The 21561-nt window shown below is 67.0% G+C and overlaps 2 protein-coding genes across 26 annotated transcripts; one reads left to right on the top strand and one right to left on the bottom strand.

The window, feature by feature from the left end:
* Positions 1-1146: 1146 nt before the first annotated feature.
* CCDC188 (coiled-coil domain containing 188) lies at positions 1147-6004 on the top strand. Of its 23 annotated transcripts, none has more exons than XM_077874749.1 (10): positions 1147-1817; positions 2012-2119; positions 2249-2353; positions 2442-2498; positions 2606-2665; positions 2776-2870; positions 3062-3119; positions 3378-3424; positions 3506-4676; positions 5705-5842. In XM_077874749.1, the coding sequence occupies exons 1-9, from the start codon at positions 1284-1286 to the stop codon at positions 3690-3692; spliced, it is 1251 nt and encodes a 416-aa protein (XP_077730875.1). In that variant the 5' UTR covers positions 1147-1283; the 3' UTR covers positions 3693-4676; positions 5705-5842. The 23 variants fall into 23 exon arrangements, with proteins under 23 accessions (XP_077730875.1, XP_077730870.1, XP_077730866.1 ...); XM_077874744.1 differs by having other exon boundaries at positions 2978-3119; XM_077874740.1 differs by having other exon boundaries at positions 2978-3119; positions 3375-3424.
* ZDHHC8 (zDHHC palmitoyltransferase 8) lies at positions 4273-20106 on the bottom strand. Of its 3 annotated transcripts, none has more exons than XM_077874733.1 (11): positions 19881-20106; positions 12728-12849; positions 12391-12548; positions 12132-12304; positions 11923-12025; positions 11427-11518; positions 11119-11260; positions 10787-10907; positions 10606-10715; positions 8293-9293; positions 4273-5301 (listed from the first exon to the last, which is right to left on the bottom strand). In XM_077874733.1, exons 2-11 carry the CDS (start codon positions 12762-12764, stop codon positions 5076-5078), a joined length of 2163 nt encoding a protein of 720 aa, XP_077730859.1. In that variant the 5' UTR covers positions 12765-12849; positions 19881-20106; the 3' UTR covers positions 4273-5075. The 3 variants fall into 3 exon arrangements, with proteins under 3 accessions (XP_077730859.1, XP_077730860.1, XP_077730858.1); XM_077874734.1 differs by lacking the exon at positions 19881-20106 and adding an exon at positions 19197-19355; XM_077874732.1 differs by lacking the exons at positions 4273-5301; positions 19881-20106 and adding exons at positions 5930-7140; positions 19197-19355.
* Between the last annotated feature and the right edge of the window lie 1455 nt (positions 20107-21561).

Below are 21561 nucleotides of genomic sequence, written 5' to 3'. Positions count from 1 at the left end.
GTGCAGCCCCTGTGGAAACCAGTGTGGAGGTTCCTTAAAAACGTAAATATAGAAATACCTTCTGATCCAGGAATTCCACTACTGAGTACGTACCCAAAGAATACAAAAACACCAATTTGAAAAGATTCATGCACCCTTGTGTTTACCGTGGCCTTGCTTACAATAGCCAACATGGGGAAGCAGCCCAGTGTCCGTCAGCAGACAGATGGATAGAGAAGGTGCCTTATGTGTATACAACAGATTACTTCAGCCATAAAAAAAAAAAAAAAAGAGAGTGAAGCCTTGCCATTTGCATCAACGTGGATGGAACTAATGGGTATAATGGTAAGTGAAGGAAGCCAGTCAGAGAAAGACAAATGACATATGATTGCACACATACGTGGAATTGGAGAAACAAAACAAATGAACACAGAAGCCAAAAAACACTCTAAACTACAAAGAGTTGGTTACCAGAGCGGGGGTGGGCGGTGGGGTTATGGGTGGACTAGGTGCAGGGGATCAAGAGGACATTTCTCATGAGGAGCACTGAGCAAAGGACCGAATTGTCGAATCATCATATCGTACACCTGTATGTTAACCATACTGGACTTAAAATAGAAAAAAAAAAAAAAAAAAAAGACCCCTGAAACACTGAAAAGCAGTCTTGCATCTGGTTCCATTCCTCAACAGTGTGTGACCTCGGACAGGTCAATGTCTTCGTGCCTCAGTGCCCCCACCCATAAAGAGGATAAACCGTCCTTATAGAACCATTAATGTTCAATAAATGATTTAAAAAAAAATCAAATCCCAAAGATCGGTGAGGTAAAAAAGCCAGGCTGTGGGATGAGCTCTTCTGTGTGCAGAGGAGGTGGGGGTGCTTGACGCCCCGCCTGCGGAATGTGCAGCCCACCCCAGGAGGAGCGCAAAGACCGGGCGAGTGGGTGGTGGCTGGTGGGGAGGATCACACTGGATAACTTTGTTGGCTTTTGATTTTGTTTGAACCTTGTGTCTGCATTATCTGTTTTCCGTTTCCAGAAAGTAGCTCAGGCAGGTGGGGAAGCCGGGGAGGGCAAGATGCCCAGGCGGGACCAGTGAGCTGGTGGGAGGGGCCTGGCCAGCCCCCAGCCCCGCTCTGGCCACCACCCGGCCCATTGTGACCTCCCCGGCTGTGCCCAGGCCTTTGTGACAGGCACCCTTGAGGCAGACCTGCGAGCCATGACACCTAGAGGGCCCTCGATAGGAGGGTGGCAGGTCGGGCCAGGCTAGAGCCCGGACCCGGGGTTAGGAAGGGGTTACAGGGAGGCATGGAGGGGCCCAAAACCCTAGGCCCCTGTGGCCACTCCCACCCCCAGTGCCCCCAGCCTCAAGCTTCGAGCAGCCACGGAGGATGCCTGGATCCACCCTGCCAGGGCTTTGTAAGGTGGCCCTGCCTGGTGCCTCTCAGCTCCACTCACTCCATAGAATCTGCCAGGCCCTTCCCACCTCCGGGGGCGGGGGGCGGGGGGCCCAGGGTCGGGGCCGAGGTACCCGGGGGCTTTATGGCCAGCGAAGACAGGGAGATGCAGCGCCAGAGACCCAGAGAACCGGCGGGGATGAGGCAAGGACACGTGGAGGCGAGGCTGGGGTGGGGCTGGCCCCTGCACTCAGGACGAGAACAAGGGGCACCCAGGCAGGGGGCGCCCCCCAGCTCGGGGCCCAGACCCTGCCCGTGCCCCCCCATGCCGTCGGGGTCAGGAACCCCAGCCTCGCCCAGGGCAGCCGCCTCCCCGCTCCAGAGCGTGGCCCTGGGTCCTGCAGAGCAGTCCTTCCTCCAGCTGGAGCAGGAGAACCAGAACCTGGTGAGTGAAGAGCCCACCGAGGCGGGGGTGGGGGGTGGGGGTGGGGGTGGGGGTGGTGGCCCCGGCTCCGAGCCCATCCGTGCAATGGGCTCGTGGCTTCTGCCCTTTGCCCCCCGCACCCCCGCACCCCTGCCTCAATCTCCTGCCCAAGGAGCTCTATGATGAGCAGTCCCATCTGTGTCCCCCACTCTCAGAAAAGACAGAACCAAGATCTGCGGGAGCAGCTGGGGGCCCTCCTGGGGCCGGGGCAGCAGTTCCTGCCCCTGTGCACGGAGCACTCAAGCTGTACGGCCCTGGCCTGGGTAAGTGCGGGGGGACAGAGGGCCGCCGAGGGGAATGACCTCGGGCACCACAGCCCCGCCGCTCTCAAGCAGCCCCTGACCGCCCACGCCGCCCCCGGCCTTGGCGCTGACCCCAGGGCTCTCCCACAGGCCCCGGAGCAGGCCAGCACCCGGCCCCTGGAGGACAGGGCACCCCTGCAGCTGCTGCGGCGGGAGCTGTGCCGGGGGGAGGAGTCCTTCGTGCAGCAGTCTCAGGTGGGTCCCGGGGAGCTGGGCCAGGGGAGGGGTCCTCCGCGCAACACTCCTCGGTGGCCCTGCCTGTGCCCACTGTGCCCCTCCCCAGAACGAGCTGCAGCAGATCCGACTGTCCTTTGAGAGGAAGAAGATGGCCATTACCGAGGTGCCCGCCTGGCCGGGGTGGGAGGGCCGCCCGGGGGAGCCACCCGGTGGGACGCATCCGGGGGTCCTGCTGCTCGGAGCATGACCCGGCCTCTCCTCCACCACCAGGTGTGGGACGGCGTGGCTGAGGTACACATGGCCCTGAACAACCAGGCCACTGGGCTCCTGGTAGGTCCCCAGAGGGTGACACCCAGAGGGTGACGGGAACAGGAGGCAGAGGGCGTGGGGTCAGGGGAGCACCGGGAAGCAGGGGAATCCGGCAGAGAAGTCAGGGTTAGGGGGCCTGTTTTACCTCCTCTGACCCCCAGAACCTCAAGAAGGATATCCGGGGAGTACTAGACCAGATGGAAGACATTCAGCTGGAGATTCTGGGGTGATGTGCAGGGTCAAGGTCTCGGAGGGGGGGGCGCTTGGCTGAGCCCGGGAAGGGGCAGGTGTCCTGGCCAGGATGGGGTGGATCAAGCCCTAACCCTTCCCCAGCTCCAGGGCACCAGACCAAGGGGTGGTGCAGGCTGAGGGGGGTGCGCACCTGGCCCTGACTGCGCAGCACCCCCCTCCATCCAGGGAGCGTGCCCAGTGCCGCACCCAGGCCCGGAAGGAGCAGCAGATGGCGTGCGTAGCGGTAAGCCCGGCGCCGCACACCCTCACCCTCTCCCGGAGGCCTCACCCGGGAGGCCCCTCTGGGCGGGGAGCTGTGGGCGTCGGTGTAGAGGCCCCAGGGCGGGAGCCCCAGCAGGAGCGGGGTCGCTGGTCATCCCTGAGACCCGGCTGGCTGCGGCGCCTGTCCCGGGTGGGGAGGGGTGCGGGGGTGGTTGGGGGCACAGGGACGCCCCCCAGGCGCAGGCTCCGACCCCACCCCTCGCCCCCCACCCCGCAGAAGGCCAGGCCGCAGCTGGGATGTTCCGAGGGCCTCAAAGGCCAGCTCTGGTAGGTGGCGGCGCCCCGGGCAGCGCCCAGTCCCCGGCGGGCCCCGAGGGCACCCCCGCCCCTGACCGCCGCCGCCCGCAGGCTGCTGGCGCTGAGGCTGCTGCTGGGCGCCCTGCTGGCCTGCACCGCCGCCTACGTGTACGTGGTGGACCCCGCGCCCTTCGAGGGGCTGGTGCCGCCTCTGCTGAGCCGCGCCGCCGTCTGGAAGCTCCGGGCCCTGCTGGGCCCGTTCCTGCGCCTGGAGGTGGACGACTTCCTGCCCTTCTAGGCCGGAGGCCCAGCGGCCCCAGCGAGGAGGCCAGGCGGCCGACCGGCCCCGGTGCCCACGGCACTGCCGCGCAGCGTCCCGCCAGGAGCCGCGGAGAAGGGGGGCGGCGGGTCTGTCCTGAGGGCTGGGGCTGCTGCTGGACATACAGTCGTGACACTCGCGGCGTGTGAGCCTGTTTCCATGGAAACGGGGGTGGGCAGGAGGTCTCGCTGCTCTTGAGGCCCGTCTCACACCGAGGGCTCCGGGGGGCACCCCGGCCCCGCCTGCCTGCTGGGCGGCAGCCCCTCCGCCGGAAGCCCCCAGCCCACCCCGGCCACCAGGGAGGGTCTCTGCAGAGTGAGGACCTGGGGGCCCTCAGGCCTCCTCCCTGGGGCTGGGCCCAACCAGCAGACCTCAGCCACCGGCTGCTCTGCTCGGCTGACTTCACACCCGCCACCCCACCCTCCCCACACTTGACCGGCCACCACCTCCCCACCTCCCACTCCTGTCCCCTCCCCAACTAGGGTCCCTGTCCAGTCCAGCCTCCTGGCACTGCCCCAAGGCTCGGAGGACAGGGGGACCACGTTGGTGGACAGAGCCGTGGAGGTAAACACCAGAAATTTTATTTAGGGCATTAAATTGGGGGTGGAGGGGAGGAATACCTTTTAGAACAATAGACAATAGCTTTGTAGCTTGCTCATCCCCAAGTGGGAGGATTAGAGGCACCGCCCAGGCAGGAAAAGGACTGGCCGGAGCCCCGCCCTGCCCCTGGGGACGTCCAGGGCCCCGGCTGGCTGGCTGGCTGGCTGGCTGGCTGGCAGGGCCTGCAGGGCTGTGGGCAGCGGGGCCCTCTGAGCTCCCCCAGGTGCCACATCTCGGAGTGAAAGAGTGAAGACTGCCGGGCAGGGCTGGGCAGAGCAGTCACCAGGAACACACTGGACTGGCAGGGTCTCCTCCCCGCCCCGGCAGGGCCCGGATGGCTCACCAGGCTGGCGGCTCCAAGAGGTTAAGGCATCTGTTCATGTGCTGGGTGTGGGGAGGAGGGAGTGCAGTGACCTGCAGGGACAACCTGAGACCCCCGCCCCAGCCCAACCCGCAGAGGCCTGGGCTCCCTGGGAAGGAAGTGGCGTCTAAAGTGCTCGGTCAGGCAGGGAGGTCGGGGCGCTGGTGCGACCCCCCGGGGAAGGCCATGCTGGTCCCAGCAGCTCCAGGGCCCCTGCCTGGGGGGTGGGACGCCCTGCGGCAGGTGGGGACTTCCTGAGGTGGGTGGGCACAGGGTCACAAGCCCCAGTGAGCTGGGAGTCAGTCAAGGTGCGGCTGGTGGAGAGGGGACCCCCAGCCCACGGCCCAGGGGCTGTGTGGCTGCCTGGCTTCCCGGGCGGTCCTCTCGGGCCCCAAAGCTGCCTACTTGGCGTCCCGCTCAGGCCCCGAGAGACCGGGGAAAAGGCTGGAGGCGGCTGAGTGCAGGCGGCACATAGCCCCTCGGGGGGGTGCCCGGGCGGCCAGGCTCCAGGGGGCCCGCAGCGGCGGCCGGTCCTCAGGGAGGCCAAGGTGGCACAGGTGCAGGCCGGGGGGCACCCTGGGCTGGCCACGCCGGCCCCATCCACGGCTGCAGGTGCCGATCCGCCCCCTGTGGGCCGCAGCGTCCCGTGAGAGAGAAGCAGAAAGGTGGAGGTCAGCATGGGGCAGAGGTGCCCAGGGCAGGGTCCGAGGCCCAGCCAGCCTCCCACATTGGGCCAGCCCCTGCCCCAGACCCCGCTTTTGCCCTGGCTGTCTCAGCCCCAAGACACCGTGGATTCCCAACGCCCTCACCCCCAACACTTGGCAGTGGGAGGCTCAGGTTGCCAGGAGGGCGAGTTCCAGTGATGTAGCTGCAGGAGGCGGCAACGGCCCCCACAGGGCCCTCAGCCGACCGGCAGCCCCAGTGCAACCCCTGGGACCTCGGTCTCCTGCAAAAGCCCCTGGGATCGGCTTTCGGGGGCCCTGGGGCGGCTGCAGCCCCAACCTCTCTCCAAATGCCCTGTTGCTACCAGGGATGACGCAGACCCGTGGGAGCCTCATGCTCGTCAGCCAAAGACCCATCGGCCAGCCCCCACCTCCCAAGCTTCCAGCTCAGCTTAAGTCAGTGGAAACACCCACGAAGGCCGCCCGTACCTCTGGCCAACACCTCTCCCAGAGCCTGACCCACTCTGCTCCCCGCCCCCGGAGCCCCCGCATTGCACCAACAGCCCTAGCCTTGCTCAAGGAAAGGATCGAAATGACTCTTTTTCTTTTTTTAATAAAATTATAGATATATAGATGTAGATATAAAAACATAAAACAGACACAACGCAAGCGGACGCTGCCGTGTGCTTACTCTCGGGTCCCTGGCGCCAGGCGAAACTCTGACCCCCTCCCTGATGTGCTTCCCATGAGGGCCTGGACTTTGCATGCCTTGGGGTGAGGGATCTCCAGTTTGGCAGGGAGGGGGGGCTCCTAGGTCTCATGGGCCCCGGTGGCAGCGTCCGGCCCGGGCCTGCTCCCACCTGCCCCCCGTCGCCTCCCACAAGAGCATAAAGCAGAGGTTAAGGCTTCAATGAAAGCGAGTTTCCCGGCAGTGGGGGCAGCGGGGGCCCGAGCGTTAACACATGGGACGTGGTATGGCAGCTCAGCGCACAGACACGGGGACGCACCCACCAGCTGGGCGAGACAGGACACACGGAGCCAAGACCCCACCCACAGCTGGCTGTCTGTCCATCGTCCACCTGTCTGTCAGAACCCAGAGCAATCCCAGAGCGGGGTGCCTGTGGGCTGGGGCTGGACTCCCCGAAGAAGAACTGGCCTTGCCAAGCTACAAGCTTCCAGCGGGTCCCTGAAAGGCAACGAGTTAGGAGCAGCCGGGTGGTGGGGCCTTGGTCCAGTACGGCCAGGGACCCAGGCCTCTCTGTCCATCTCTGGGCCACAGTGGCCCCGTCTGTGAGGGGAGCAGGTGGGGACCAGCCTGGGGACGACCTCAGGGACACGGGTGCAAGGGTGCAGGTGCCACACCCCTCGCGGCCCCCGCCTGTGGGAACAGGGGCACCGACACACAGATCCTGCAGCCCGGAGGCCACTGGCCCAGCCGCGCCCTGGTGAGCAGATGGGTGGATGGACAGGCGGAGGAAGAGGGACAGGCTTGTGGAGGTGTGGTCTCTTCCGCTGACGTGTCCACCGGGCCTGGGCCTCCTGGTCTCCCGGGGCAGAGAAGTCGGGAGGGGAGGGCAGCCGCTGGGGGTCCTGGTCCCCGGGGCTCCACGGCGGATGGATGGCAGTCAGTCCTCACACTGAGATCTCGTACGTGGTCCCACCCACGCCGGACACCTTCTTAACGAGCGTGTGCCGGGCAGGGCTGGCGGAGGGCCCCGGGGGGCCAGCGGCAGGCCCCAGGCGGGCCAGGCCCGGGGACTGCCCGTTAAGCTTACTTGGGGGGGTCTTCAGCTGAGGGTGGTCCCTGCATCAAAACAAGCACATACACGCACACACACAGTGAACACGGGACCACGGCGTGACGGGCCAGCGGAGGCAGCAGGACAGATGACGCAGACGCACACAAAGCCCGGGGCGGCCCCTGCCTCTGAGCTCAGCTGGTCCCGCCCAGACCCTGGGTAGGGGCACACCGCCTGCGGAGGGAGGGGGCTATGTTGTCACAGGACACACAGATGTCAGAATGGCCACCTTTTCCCTCCAGGGCGCTTGGTCCCTCCCACCGGCACAGACGCCGGAGCAAGGTGAGGCCCCGGGGCCCCGCGTCGTCCTAGTGCCCCGAGCTGGGAGCCCAGCGGGGACTGGGTGGCTCCATCCCTGCTCCCTCCTAGGAAGATGAGAGCCCATCTTCCCGCCCTCCAGCCTGCCCAGGACCGACCAACAGCAGCTCTGACATTGCTGCCCAAACATTCACGAGCCTGGGAGCCTCCACTCCACCCCCCGCCCCGTCCTTCACCTGCCGTCCCCCACCTGCCCAGGTAGCTGTCACCCACTGGGCCAGTTACATTCGCCACAGGGACATCCTCACCAACTGAGCCTGTGCTCCAGGGGCGATGCCGAGACGATACCCCCGCACTCACGGCGGGGCCCAGCACACACCAGCTACTCTCCTTGGGCCTGACCCCATGAGGCAGGCAGCCAGCCCAGCTTCCAATTACCCACCTGCTGGGGGTCTGGCACCAGCCTGCCCCTCTGGGCCTCAGTTTCCCCATCTCTGAGCAAGGAGGCCCTTACTTCCCGGGGCTGTGGGCACCCAGGGCAGCATGTTCTGCTGTGGGCTTATGTCCCCTGGACTCAGCCTCCTGGACGGACACTGTCTCCAGAGGAAGCCCCAGGGTCCCCCCGACACTCGGTTGCACCAGCTGCAGGAGAACATGCATCTCAATAGGTACCCGCCCCACCGACGTGCCCGGCATCCCTGGAGCTGGGTGACCCTCGCCCCTCACAGTCTGGCCAGGAGCCTCCAAGGAGGGTGAGGCCCACCCCCGTAGGCAGCCATCGGCCTCCCTGACGACCTCTGCGTGTTCGGCCAAGAGGCTCCACGAAGCAGCCGGACACCTGACCTGTGGTGGAAAGCCCCTCCCAGCCCCCCCAGTACCCCCCCGCCCCCGGGACCTACCTTTGCACGGCCAGCGAGGGTGGCGACTCTGGGAGGTCCGTGTGGATGAAGGCGACAGCTTTGGGGCCTGCATAGGAGGGTGAGCGGGGCGTGCTGGGCGGGGAGGGGGGGCCCTGGCGCACGGGGGACCTGTGCGAGCCGCTGCCGGGCCGAGGCCCGGGGGCGTTGTTGTTGGCCAGGTCGGCCTGGAGGGAGGAGGACGAGGTCCGCGGCGCCCGGCTCACGGCGCTGGACAGCGAGGACACTGAAGTCTGCAGCGCGGGGTTGCGCGCGCCGCCGAAGCCGGGCCCGGCCACCAGGTCGTCCCTGGAGCCGTAGCGCAGGGCAGGGCCGCGGGCGCCGTCGGCCAGCGCGCTGGCCTGCTGCAGGCTGTAGGAGCTGGGCGCATCGTAGACGCCCGAGTCGCCGAAGAGCGAGTCGGCCTGAGAGCGCAGCAGCCGTTCCCGCTCCTCTCTGTCCTTGCGCTCCTGGATGGAGGCCATGATGGTCCTGGACAGGTTGTCGTAGCGCACAGGTGAGGGCTCCCGGGGCCGGGGGCCCAGCACCGGGCTGAAGCTGCGGGGCGGGGGCCGGGGCGGCTCACCCACCGCCCCCGGGTGCAGGTAGGGCGAGCGGTAGCTGGCCACGCCGGCCGAGGGGTGGGCTGGGCACGTGTGGCCCCCGGGAGAGCCGGGGTTAAGCAGACTGTCGTAGGACAGGCTGCCGTTGCGGTTGGGCAGCGCGTGGGGGGCGAAGATGCCGCGGTGCGGCGTGGGGGGCCCGCCCTCGGAGCGCAGGGGCTGCAGGGCCACGTGGTCCCCACCCCGCCGGCCCGCTGCCTTGAGGCTCAGGGAGCGCAAGGCGCCCGAGAAGGTGTCCGCGGCGCTGAGCGGCGGGGACGGCGGGTAGGCTGCGTGCAGGCCTCCGGGCGTGTAGTCAGGGAGGTCCAGGCTGGGCTCGGACGCAAAGTCCAGGCTGTGGATGCTGTCCTCCCCCAGGGTCAGGGAGTCAGGGCCGGGGACCTGCGGGGAGAGAGGGCGCACGTCCTACCACCGCCCAGCCGTCACGCCCTGCCCCAGCCACCGGTGCTCCGTGCCCCACGGAGGCTACGACCTCAGTGCATCAGAGGCAGCCTCCCGTGTACCCGACAAGCTGTTTCTGGAAGTTGCCCATCCCCTGACCACGTCTCCCTTGCTCGCCACAGAGGGAAGTAGGGACGGGCTAGAACAGAGTCCCCGGATGCCACCCCCCAGGGAAGGCTGGGCACACTGCTCCTGCCTCTACTTCCCCACGGAAGGGGGCTGGCGCAGGGACAGCCTCAGGAGTTGGACCTTAGGGAGACGTAATAAGCACACAGAGACCCAGAGCCCTGTCCTGGGCACCTCGTGGCTGAGGACTGCGGTCGCTGCCGCAGCAGAGCACTGCCACCTGCTGCATCAACCCACCGCAGTGCCCCCAGAGCCAAGACACGGGAGGGGACCTCGGGGCAGGGGCAAGGGACCAGCCACAGCAACAAGGAGGCTCCGTGGACTGAGGGCTGCGGGCTCAGACGTGGGCTGGGGACGAGAGCCTACAGGACCTCACACCCCGGAGCGGGTGCTGGTAGGGACAAATGTGGCCTCACGGTACTTGGCCAACCAACCAGAACCCTCGTGGGATCCAGGACAGTCCCAGGAGGTGGGGCAGGCGAAGGACCTAGAGCCCCCTGTTCCCAAGAAGGGCTGATCGACACCTGCCCAGGAGGCCCAGGCTCCCTGCCCAGCCCAGAAGGGCCCTCATGAGATGCAGGGTGGAGCGGGGCATCGGCCCTGAGGGGAGGCGACCGGTCCAGGCGTACCAGCCCAGGCACGGGCTTGCCTCTAAGGCAGCCATGAAGGAGGGTGGGCAGCCTGAGAATGCTCAGGGTTCTGGACCCTTCCTCAGGCTGCCCAGGGTTGCCAACTGCTCCACAGTGATTGTAGAGTCAGAAAAAAATAAATATGCCTTCTTAAACAATCTCAAATTCTTCTGAAGCCTTCCCGTGGGCCTTACAGAGGGACGAAGAGTGGAATTCCAGGCATCCTGGCACACGCTGCTCCTGGGGGCAGCCGCCCACCAGGCCGGCGGGCCATGCTGGTCAAGAAGGGGCCAGCCAGGACCGCCTGTGCCAGTGCTTCCTTCGGGCCCGGCTGGGGTGCCCACAGGGTGAGGTTCTGCCGGCGCCCAGCAGGCTATGACCCCACGGCCCCAGGGTCAGGGCCTCCTGGGGCGAGGCCTGAGGAACGGGACCTCCGGGGGCAGGGTCTCCAGGAGGGGTCGCACAGGACTTCCTGGGGCAGGGCCAGGCCTCCTCACCTGCTCACCAGGCCCGCAGAAGGGCGCCTTGGGACCCGAGGGGAAGGCAGGCCGGAACTTGTACATGGCAGGTGTTGGGGGGCTGGTCCTCTGCGCCGACAGAGCGCTCTCTGGGGAGATGGACCATGGTCAGCTGGGCTCAGTCCATGTCCCTCCCTCTGTCTGGCCACCCCCACCTCACCAGCACTGCTCGGGCGTGGCGTCTGCAGGTCACCTCCGAATGTGCCGGCCTCCGCCTTGGGGGGCAGTGGCGGCCCCAGGTCCAGCGGCTTCTCATCCAGTCGGTCCAGGCTGCCCTTGGACTGGGAGGGGGCGTGGTCAGTGGTGGGTAGGGCGTGGGCCAGGGGTGGGCCACAACTGGGGTCTCTGCCCTGGGCCTTGGGCCCTATACCGTTCTCCAGAACCTACGGGATTCCTCCCCCTTCTGCTTCTAGGCCCCCTCCAGCAGAGCCGCTTCCTGCCTTCGAGGGTCTGCCCTCAGCCCCACTCCCTACCTGCCCCCAGGGCCCCCACCTTGCTGCGGCCCAGGCCAGCCTTCAGCCCGTTGTCACTAAGCTTGACCTTGAGGGGGGCGGCTCGCTCCAGGAGCTCGGGCCGAAGGAAGGGCGGCTTCAGGCGGGCGGCCAGTGGCAGCCGGGGAGGCTCCACCACGTACCTGCACCAGGGGCGGAGGGGTCAATGGCCAGGGTGACCTGGCCCGAGCGCTCACCAGAGGCAAGGCCGGCCACACCTGCCAAGGGCAGAGGTCGACCAGGCTGAGGGGCCGCACCTGCCCGCCCCAAACCCGGCAGAGGCCCCTCGACACCCCGTCCAGGCCTCACCGGGGCGCCAGAGGGCTGCACAGCACGTGCTCCACATTCCCATAGCAGCCTCGGGTGAAGGGGTTCACGCCCCCACGGAACTTCCCCGTCACCTGTGGACATGGGACCCCTCAGCCAGCCTGGCCACCCAAGGTCCTGGCCCAGGCGGACGGGGGGACAGGCAGGGACAGCTGGGGTTCCTCAGAGGCAGGCTGGGCAGGGTCAGCCCATGGGTGCCCCCCATTCACCCCGACCGCCCCGGCAGGAAGCTGTAGGATCTCTGGGGAGATCCAGCGGCGTCCACAGGTGGGAGTGAGCGGGGGGCAGCGCAGGCACAGCCGGCACTCCAGGCGCCCCCAGGGACCCCGGGGCCAGGTCCCCCCCACCCCGGAAGCTGCGCAGGCTGCCTCAGCTGAGGGCTCCGGCGGCCCTGCCCTCACACCGCGCCCACGCGGCCCTCTCGGCCCACAGGGGCGCCCCCTGCCCGTCACCGCGTGGGCCCTCCCGGGGTCAGCACCTGCTCATTGGTGGTACGCCCTCGAGTGACCAGCACCACGTGGAAGCCAGTGAGGCCGATGACAGGGATGAAGAAGAGGCCAGCCACACACATGACGGCCATGCTGGCCCGTTAAGGCCAACGGCCGTGGGGCAAACACGCGGGGCGGGGCCTGGGGACGGCCACCCACCCCGGGGCATCCCAGGCACCCGCGGCCAGGCCAAGGATACGTGATGGTGGTGTGGGCGGCCCCCAGCCCCTCGGCGTGGTTCAGCACGTAGACCAGCCCGAAGGCGACGACGCCCACCATGTGCGCGCTGAGCGACAGCAGGAACAGGAAGAAGTAGCGGTAATTGCGGCGCCCGATACAGTTGTTCACCCAGGGGCAGTGGTGGTCGAAGTCCTGGGCGGGAGCAGCGAGTCAGGGCCGCGCCGGCGGGGGCGGGGGTGGGGGGCCACGGCCGGCGGGCGGGGCGGCGGGACCGTCACCTCTACGCAGTTGTCGCAGACGCTGCAGTGGGAGCAGCGGGGCGGGCGGTAGAAATGGCAGGTCGCGCACCACTTCATACGGACCTGGATGCCCCGCACGTCCACGTTCTTGTACAGCGGCGCCCGGAAGTCGTCCTCCTTATCCTCGTCCTCATCCGCTGCGAGCCAGGGCCAGAGGGGGGCAGCGGGACGGTGACTTCCCGGGCGGAAGGGTCCTTCCCGGACCGCTGCCAGCCCACCCGCCACGACCCCCGCTCACACACACAGGCTCTCTCGGATCAGCCACTCACACTCTAGTGCAAGTGAGCAGATGCCGTGCCCCAGCACAGGGCCCTACCTCGGGGGAAGACGCCAGGGTCCATGAAGGTGGCCATGCTGAAGTTGGCCAGGACAAAGAGGAAGATGATGCCATTGTAGACGGGAACAGCTGGGGACACAGCTCGAGTCAACCATGGGCACCTGCGTTGGACAGCAGGGCAGAGCTGGGTCTGGGGGTGCAGCAGATGGGTGGGGACAGGACGTGGGGACAGATGCCTTAGGCACACCCACACACAGGCAGGCCGGGCCACAGAAGGCCACCGTCCGCACTCGGCGTGGCTGCGGGGAGACCCCTGCACATCGGCCCGCAGCTCCTCTGCTCGACCACTAGGGCTAGGCACCCACGGTACGGCACGCAAGCTGCCCACAGGCCAACACCGACTCCAGAACCCCCAGGTGCCCATTAGGAGTTCAAGTCACAGTCGAGAGGGGCCCGTGGGGGCCTGGGCTCCCACTTTTAGGAGGCAGGAGTCCAGGATGAGGTCTGGGCCCACCCTGCCTGTGTGCCATGACAGCCAGAGGCCAGCCCCGACCTCACCCAGCCCGGCCCCCAGCCCAGCGGGACCCCTCCGCCAGGGAACATCCGGGACATGGGGAGCTCCAATGCACGGTAGGTGTCACCCGTTTGTCCCTGAGGGGTGCAGTCTCAGGGTCTGGGCTCCTGGGCACATCCCCATCTAGGCAGTCCCTTCTTTTTAGTTCTCATTTTACTGTCCTTATGACAACGCACAACACCCGGAGAATAAAAAAGCACGATAGCCCCCACTCACCATCTCTTGCTACCCCCCAGCCCTTGCCTCCAAGGCTGTGCTCTCTCCAGGAAGCCTTCCCAGATTCCCCCCATGGGGCTCAGTCACAGACAGCGAGCGTCCTCGTCAGCCCTCTTGGGACCTGACCAGAGCCCTCTCTGTGGAGACGCACCGGTCTTTGGGCTCAGGACCTATGACCCTGCCCCAACCCTGCAGCGGGTCCCTGCGTCCACCCACTTGGCTCTTCTGGCCTCAGGCTCCTGATCTCTCCCGTGGCTCCTGGCCTGTTCTCCCCCCCATACCTCACCCCCTGTGCACTTGGAGGCCAGTGGGGATCCCCCTCAGAAGCCCTGACGGAGAGAACAGGGCATCGTGGCCTCCAGCAGGGTGAGCAGCGTCCATGGCCCTGCCCACCACCCAGCGCACGCCGGCCACGCGGCTGCGCCCACGCCTGTCTTGGCCAGGAGCCAGCCCCGCCACCCCAGCAGCCACCTCCATGGCAGCAGAACTTCGCTATTTTTAGCGGAAAGCGAGAGGCTATTTAAAGATTCCACTTCCCACGGCAGCAGGCTCAGCGGGCCAGGAGCCGCACGTTACCCCTTCCTCTTCCCTGGGACCTGCTGTGGAGGTGGAGGCACTCCTTGGGGACACAGGCTCCCTCTGCGGGGAGGGCCCTCCTCCCCCTCCCCTTGCCCGGGCAGCCGGGGCAGCCCACCAGTAGGTGCCTACCACGTTCCCCAGCCCTGTGTGCTAAAGCCTGGCATACAGACGGTGCTCAATGTATGTGGTGGTCCCTGATCCGATCCCATGGAGCAAGGTGACAGTGGGCCCCCGAGGCATGGTCTGCCCCGCAAGGCGGGGTGGGGGGCAGAAGCCAAAGCGCCAGCGGGGACAGCGGGGACGGGCTGCCCAGGCAAGCGGGGGCTGGGGGCTGAAGGGAAGCAGGCCCGCCAGGGGGGCCGCGGAGAAGTGGGGGGACCGCGGGCCCCACTCAGGTGGCACGAGCCAGCTCCCCACGGCGCCTTCCGGGAAGGGCTGGCTCTGCAGTCTGCACAAAATGAAAACGCGGGCCCCTTGTTTAAAAAGTATCAAGAATTTCAAGACAGAGACAGCGGAGCGTCAAAGGCGAGTGCGGGCTCTCGCGCACCTGTGCCGGAGGTGCGGCACGCGGGTGGGCACCCCGGCAAGAGGACCCCGCCGGAGGGGGGTGCAGGGGCCAGGACAAGAGCCCCTGCGGCCCTGCTGTCAGGTTTCACAGCGGATACCGAGAGCCTGCTGCCTGCCCGCCCCGTGCGGCGGACCACGAAACCCACCCTTCCGGCCTCGGGGAGTGGGCGCTGCTGTTTTCCCTATTTTACAGACAAGGAGTGGGTATAGGACGGCTTGTCACATACCAGGGCCTTGGGGTGAGCCTACGTCTGGGCTGGGATTCAAAGTATTATGCAGGCAGCCAGGGCCCGGATCCCACGGGCAGCCCCCGCAGCCGCATTGACCAGAGTCTCCCCTGGCCCAGGCGGCCTGCTTGGTCCTCCCTGAGCCTCCGCGACCACCCCCAGGCTGCACGGGCTAGACAGCTGCCCTGAGTGAGACGCCTGGGGCTGCGTCTGGGCATCCGCAATGTGAGAGGGCAACCTGTGCACCGAGGTGGTGGGCAGGCTCCGTCCACTACGGGCACCAGCCATCTGCGTGCCTGGGCCACGGATACCGGGGACAGAGGGCTGGGGCCCTAGCTGGTGTTGGGCGGGCTGGCGCCTGGGCCGTAGCAGCGGTGTGGGGGGCGGGAAGGTTCTCTAACAGGGACCTGGGCCACTGCCCCCTCAACACCCGGCCCCCAGCTTGACTCACACCCAGCATCAAGCACTCCCATGCGGTCCTGCCCCCTCAGTCTCCCTCAGGGCGCCTTTACCCCTAGGCCAGGCCTTAAAGAGGGTCCAAGCCTGGGTCACGCCTAATGAGGACTGGCTCTCTGGCCAACGCCGACAGGCACATGCATTGACACAAACACACGTCCTCATGAACACGCAGGGACGCATGCATGCACACACATGCAATGCACACACAGATACACAAATATGCTCCGAGGCACACATGTGTGAACACACACTTGTACATGCATGTACGCAGACACACTGCATCCATAGCCACGTTCAGAAGGCCCATGTGCAGGAGCACACACCAACGTGTGTTGACCAGCAAGACACACGTGCATAAATATTTGTGAGAATAGATATGCCCGCTTGTGCACTTGCTGGCACAAATAAGGACACGGCCACCCGGGCACACCAGCACCCTCGTTTGTGCACAAACACACTCAGATGCACATATGAGCCCACAGAAACGCAGACAAGCCCTGCCCCAAACTGCGCCCCTTGCTACGCTCTCCACGGACCAGGCGAGCATGAGGACACGTGAGGACGTGCGAGCTCGGTGGGCAAGCCTGGCAGCCAGTGCGGCTCAGTCCACCTTGCGTCTGTCCTCAGCTCCCGGAGGGCCCCTCTGCCCACGAGGACAATACTCGGTTCCCACCCAGGGGACGGGACACCCTAGGCAGGGGCTGGCCAGCCCTTGCCGGCTGCAGCCACGCTGTGGGGCCCAGGGCATGCCTGGGCTGGGGGCGGCTCGGCCCCCTAACCAGCCCCCGCCTCCTGAGTATTAGGGCCACACGCCACTGCCATAGGCCCCACCCGGATGGAGGCCCCAAGTCCGCCTAGCCCAGCAGGGAGACACCACCCAGTGGGGGGTGGGGGGTTCTGCAGGACCAGTACGCGCGCCACAGCTAAATGTGGAATGGAAAATTTTAACTCAGACGTTTTCATTTAAATTGGGTTCTTCGTTAACACTGTTTGTGTTTAAGAGTGATGCTCCCACATGGGGGTACCTGGGACCGGAGGGTCTGTGGCCACTCTGCCCTGGTCAGGCTAGGCAGGGCCCCTGTCCTCGTGCACCCATCTGATCCCTGCAGACACCTGAGCAGATGGGGAAACTAAGGCTCAGGGGACCAAGGATACCCTAGGCCACGGGCAGTGAGGCCTGGGGTGAGACTCAACCCCTGCTCCCTTCCTTCCCCTGGGGCCCCTGCCAGGGGCTCTATCCACCTGGGCCTGCCCTTCCCCCGGCCCATGCTGGGCCTTCTGGCCTCTCTGGGCCTCAGCGTCTGGGGAGGGCTCAGGCCCATCCTGGGGACAGACTGTGGCCTCCCAGAAGTCAGCCCCCTGGTCCTGGACAGAGACAAGATGGCCCAGCCTGGGTCCAGGTGTTAGTAACCCAAAAGCAGCCCTAGTTCCTGATGTCTACAGGTTCCTTGTCATTCTGCAAAGTGGCTCTGGGAGGAGTAAGGGGTTGAGGTGGAGACCTGACCTGGGGGCTCTTAGAAAGTGCCCCCCAGCACCTGCCTGACACCGAGCCATGATGGGAAGGGATTCTGGGGACCGAGGGGACACAACTGGACCAGGAACCCAGGAAGCCTTCCTGGAGAAGCGCCTCTAGGAACCTGCCCCTCAGGGTGCTCCCCATCTTCTGAGGGAGAGGCCCCGGCCTCTGCTGATCCTACCCGCACCCCAGCCTCTCCTGGTAACATAGCTGAACATCCTGTTCTTCGTCCCAGCCCTCTCAGTGAGCTGGCCCAAGGGAGGGGTCCTTGGTCTTCTAGGCTCCTGGCTCCCCACCCTGCATGATGTCAGGAGCTGCTGCCTGCGCGGACCTGCCCCAAAGGGGCCAACTTGTGTTTACTGAGCAGAGAGGGGGCCTGGGGCCACGCAGCGTCCAGTGAAGTTCAAGGGGTAAAGGCAGAGAAGAGAGAACCCTGTGGGGGCCCAGGGGCAGGGTGGGGAAGACACAGGGGTGGGCTGCGCCCTCCTCAGCCCATGTCTAGGTCTGCAGCAGGCCTGGACCCAGCAAAAGGGTAAAAGTGTGGCTGCTACTAGGGCGACCAGCGGCCTGTCCCAAGGAGAGGACCACCGGGACCCCTGCTTGCCTGGAATTCAGCATGCTGTGAGGGGGGGTCACTAGGCCCGGTTCACCCCGCAGAACCCCTTTTTAGGAACCCAGTTGCCCTGAAAGACCAGGGATGAGCCAGGTAGAGCCAGGGATGGGGCGGGCCAGGGTCCCCAGTGGGCTTTTGGCCCCGGGGAATGTGGCCTCGGTGGTCCACGGAGCCCTGTCCTAAGGGCGATCAGGGCTGCCTTGGCTGGGTGGTCGTTGTGCCTGGCCTGCAGCTATGCCCCTGCACCTCCATCTTGCTGCAGAGGCACATGCCACCTGCCGTCAGGCAGAGTGGGTCCCACACAAGGCGGGAGCCAGGGAAAGGCCTGCGGTGCCTTGCTGGGCTGGAGGCCTGGACGCAGAACCCCGGCTCTGGGAACTGAGGTAGGAAGAACTTGGCAGGTGCAGCAGCCTCAGCGCCCACCTCTTGGGACGGCCAAGTTCACCAGACCGCTGTGCAAGGGCCCTCTGACATCACGGGAAGGGCTTGGGACGAGCTAGGAGGAAGGGAGGCAGGGCTCTCTGGGCTACGGTGATTTCAGTACCTTTAAGGATTTCCCTGCGTTTCCCAAGTCCTTAGAGGAGAACGTGTATTACCTTTAACGTCAGGGGAGGACAGACACTGAATTGCGCTTCGGAAGTGAGAAACCAGGATCAGCAAGTGGAGGCCCGGCTCCCAGGAAGTACACGTGAGACTCCTCCAAGTCCCAGAGCCCGGCCGCGGGGCCAGGCCCCGGGAGCCCCTGCACCTGCGGAAGCCCTGCGCCCACCGCGCCTGCCCCTCTCCCCCCCGCCCCGCGGCCGGCGGCATCTGAGGAACAGGAACACGCTGCCTGCCAAAGCCAGAAATAAGCCCGTCCACACAGGCCTTTTTTAAACACGCTCTTGGCAGCCTGTGGCGCCCACCCAGCCTCGGCCTCCAGGTAGGGCTCGTGCGCCTCCACGGGCACCCAATGCAGACTCCCAGTCCCGTCGCCGCCACCCTCACTCTGGCTAAGGCGCCGGGGCCAAGCCGGCTCCCCCTCGGCCTGGCCCGGGCTCCTTCGCACCCCGGCATCAGAGGCCCCAGGGAGGGTGTCAGTGTGGTGCCTCTGGTCACCGGGCGGTGTGGGCATGGCACTGGTGGGAGGGAGCGTCCCGTCCCCGTGGTGAAGGCCCGAGCCCCAAGCCCGAGCCCCAAGCCCTCCCGGTCCCTAGGGGAGCGCGGGCGGTGGGGGCCAGCCGGGGCATCAGCAGCCTGTCCCAGGTGACGAGGTTAGGGCTGCGCGGGCCTGCCTGGCCTCTGCCTCGGGGGTCCCGGTGCCCAACACGGCCGCGCCCCCGCCGCGACCCCAGCCTCCCCGGGAAGGTCACGGGAGGGTGCAGGGCACTGCCGGCGGCATCGAGGGGAGGGCGGCTCCGGGCAGGCACGTGGCGGCCGGGCCAGGCCACACCTGCGCGGGAACAGCTTGGCCCCGGCCCGGCCCCGGCCCCGGCCCCGGCCCCGGCCCCGGGCTGGCCGGCGGGAGGGGGCCGGGCGCCCTGGGCTCCCGGCGGGGCTGGCGGCCGTGGGAGGGGGCTCAGCCACAGCCGGGCGGCCTGCACGCAGTCCCCTGGGGCCCGGCGGCGCTCGGAGGGCTGGCACCGTCCCCGTGAGGAGCCGCCGGCGCTCGGCCCCGCGGCGCCCACCCGGCCCGGCCCGCTCAGGCCCCGGGCGGCGCCGGCCCCCCCGGCACGGCCCCTGCCGCCCGCCTGTGCCCCGGTGACGCGGGGACTCACGTGAACACGAAGAACAGGGTGCTGGAGCCGACCAGCAGCGCGGCGGCCGTGGCCACCGGGATGTACTTGGCGGGTTTGAGGCGCGTCCCGGGGCTGCGGGGCATCCTGGGCGCCGCGCCGCCGCATCCCTCCCCGGGGCCGGGCGGGCGGGGCCGGCCGGGGTCGGGCCGGGGGCGGGCGGGGCGGTGGACGCGGCGCAGGACCCGCGGCGGCGGCGGCGGCGGCGGCGGAGGAAATCCCACCCCGCGGGGAGCGGCGGCGGCGGCGCGCTGATGTCAGCGCGGGCCTTAAGGTGGACCGGGCGGCGGGCGGGGGGGCGCGGGGCGGGGGCGGGGCGGGGCCGGGCGGGGCGGGGCCGGGCGGGGGCGGAGCCAGGACCCTCGCCCCGCGGCCGCGCCCGCCCCCCGCCCCGCCCCGCCCCGCCCGCGAGCCACCGAGCCCCGCGGCCGCGCCCCGCCCCGCGCGCTCCCGAGCCGCGCAGCCGCCGTCACGCACCTGCAGCCCCGGCCCACCCCAGGCCGCCGCGGACCACGCCGGGCTCCCGGGGCCCCGCCCGCAGGCCGTGGCGCGGCGGCCTGGGTGTGCCGGTGCGTGCGGTCCCCGTGACGTCCCTGCTCCACGCCGTTCCCGAGGAGGGCCAGACCCCTCGTCTGGAGCCCCCTGGCAGTCACCCTCCTTGTTTACCTCTGGCCCACCTCCCAGCCCTCGGGCCACTCGGGTGCAGAGCCCAGCTAGTGAGCGGGGTGAGGGGGCAGGGCAGGGGGCGCTGGACTCAGGGAGAGGCCTCCTGGCCCCGGCTGCAGGTTTGGGAGTGTGCGTAGGTGGGAGAGCTGGGGCCGGGTGAGCCCCTCGGCCCCGCAGGGCGGAGCGCCCCTGCCCCTGCCCCTGCCCCTGCCCCTGCCCCTCGGCCCTCGCCCCTCCTGCCCTGCCTGGGATAGGCCAGCGGGCAGGCCCACCTCCTGCAGGAAATCCCACCCTCCAGCCCGGCTGCCGCTGCCCGCTTAAGGTGGACCTGCACCCTTGCAGTGCCCGGCGGCTGCGGTGTGGACGAGCAGGCTCAGCAGGCGGGCAGAGCAGTGCCCAACCGCTGGGAGGGTAGGACCTGGGTCATGCTCCGAACCCTCCACAGTTAGGGCCAGGAAGTCTCTGTTCCCTCTAACACACCCCCAGGGCCCTCTGCTCAGAAATCAAGACCCATCAGCGTCCTCCCCAGGTGGGAATCCGCGTGAGGGGTCCTCACCCTCCTTGGCCCTGGGCACCTGGTCCTCTATGGCCAGAATCCCTTGCTGCTCAGGGCCCACCTCCCCAGGCCATGCTGCCACAGGCCCTGGGGATCCTCGGCCTGGAAGCCCCTTCCTGCCTGTAGGTGGGCCTTATGAAGGCACCAGTCCGAGCGAGCAGGCTGCGGGCTGTGTGCCATTAGAAAAGACCTGGGGCATTAATACAGCTGCCTGACAGCAAAGATGGTGATGGGCTTTTCCCCATAACACTGCAGTTTTAGCCTCTGCCCTGCGGGGAGCCCACTTCAGGGGCCCCACATAGGGTTAGGGGAGCACCCTTGCACTGAGTGGGAGGCTCAGGGCACAAAAGTGAGCCAAGAGCAGACACCTCCTTACTTATGCCCACAGCGCCCCAGCCCTCCGATAGCCTCCGCGCCTGGAGCTGCAAGGTCCAGGATCCTCACAAAGACTCCAGCCAAAGCATGCCCCACCCAAGCTTTGCCCTTGTTCCTGTTCTGCTGCAACCCAGCCCTGGGACCCCAGGCCTCTGGAAGCCTCTGGATGCAGGCCCACTTGTGAGAGGCTCTTCCCCACAGGCTCCCAACTGGTAGCCCAGGCCCAGTCAGGTCTGACTCCAGGTCGTGCAGAGGCGGCACCAGGACAGCTGAGAGCTGAGAGCTGTGGAGTGTGCCAAGCACTGGTCACAGGAAAGGGTGCTTGGAGTCTCCTTGGTGAGGTCCCTGCAGAATCTCTGGGCAGAGGGGAGTCCTGGATGGGGGGAGGGAAGAGGACAGAGACCTAGAGAGGCCTCTGACCTGGGAGTCCTCCCCCTAAGGAGTTAAGATCCCCAGGAAAAGGAAAGCAGAGCAGGCTTGCCCAACCTGCAGCCCAGTGGACTGACCTGGAACGGAAAGGTTCATGTCTCTTCTCACTCCTTCCCCAATACCATCAGCACCTCAGTTGTAGCTTGCCATTGCCGCTGTGCCACAGGGAGGAACCCACCTAAGCACACTGGCTGAGGGGCACGGGAGAGGCCCCGCTGGCATCCCTGTTCATCCCAGTGGGACCGTCAGGACCGCACGCCTCCCTTTCTGCAGCATTGCAGTGTCAGCAATCCACACCTTTACATGCACCCTGTAATGTGG

The sequence above is a fragment of the Canis aureus genome, chromosome 27, assembly GCF_053574225.1.
Source record: "Canis aureus isolate CA01 chromosome 27, VMU_Caureus_v.1.0, whole genome shotgun sequence".
NCBI classification, from domain to species: domain Eukaryota; kingdom Metazoa; phylum Chordata; class Mammalia; order Carnivora; family Canidae; genus Canis; species Canis aureus.
The sequence above is the reverse complement of the archived record's forward strand: the minus strand, read 5'-3'. Positions and strand labels throughout refer to the sequence as shown.

What these genes read in the sequence shown, in the direction of transcription:
- CCDC188 (XM_077874737.1), top strand. Translation starts at nt 1,284, where the DNA reads ATGGAGGGGCCCAAAACCCTAGGCCCCTGTGGCCACTCCCACCCCCAG. An exon ending in ACCAGGCCACTGGGCTCCTG is followed by an intron (nt 2,666 to 2,775) that starts GTAGGTCCCCAG and finishes AGTCAGGGTTAG; the next exon opens with GGGGCCTGTTTTACCTCCTC. An exon ending in AGCAGATGGCGTGCGTAGCG is followed by an intron (nt 3,120 to 4,195) that starts GTAAGCCCGGCG and finishes CTCCCCAACTAG; the next exon opens with GGTCCCTGTCCAGTCCAGCC.
- ZDHHC8 (XM_077874734.1), bottom strand. Translation starts at nt 19,300, where the DNA reads ATGCCCCGCAGCCCCGGGACGCGCCTCAAACCCGCCAAGTACATCCCG. An exon ending in CCCTGGCGTCTTCCCCCGAG is followed by an intron (nt 12,549 to 12,727) that starts GTAGGGCCCTGT and finishes CCTGGCTCGCAG; the next exon opens with CGGATGAGGACGAGGATAAG. An exon ending in GGCGTACCACCAATGAGCAG is followed by an intron (nt 11,519 to 11,922) that starts GTGCTGACCCCG and finishes CCATGTCCACAG; the next exon opens with GTGACGGGGAAGTTCCGTGG.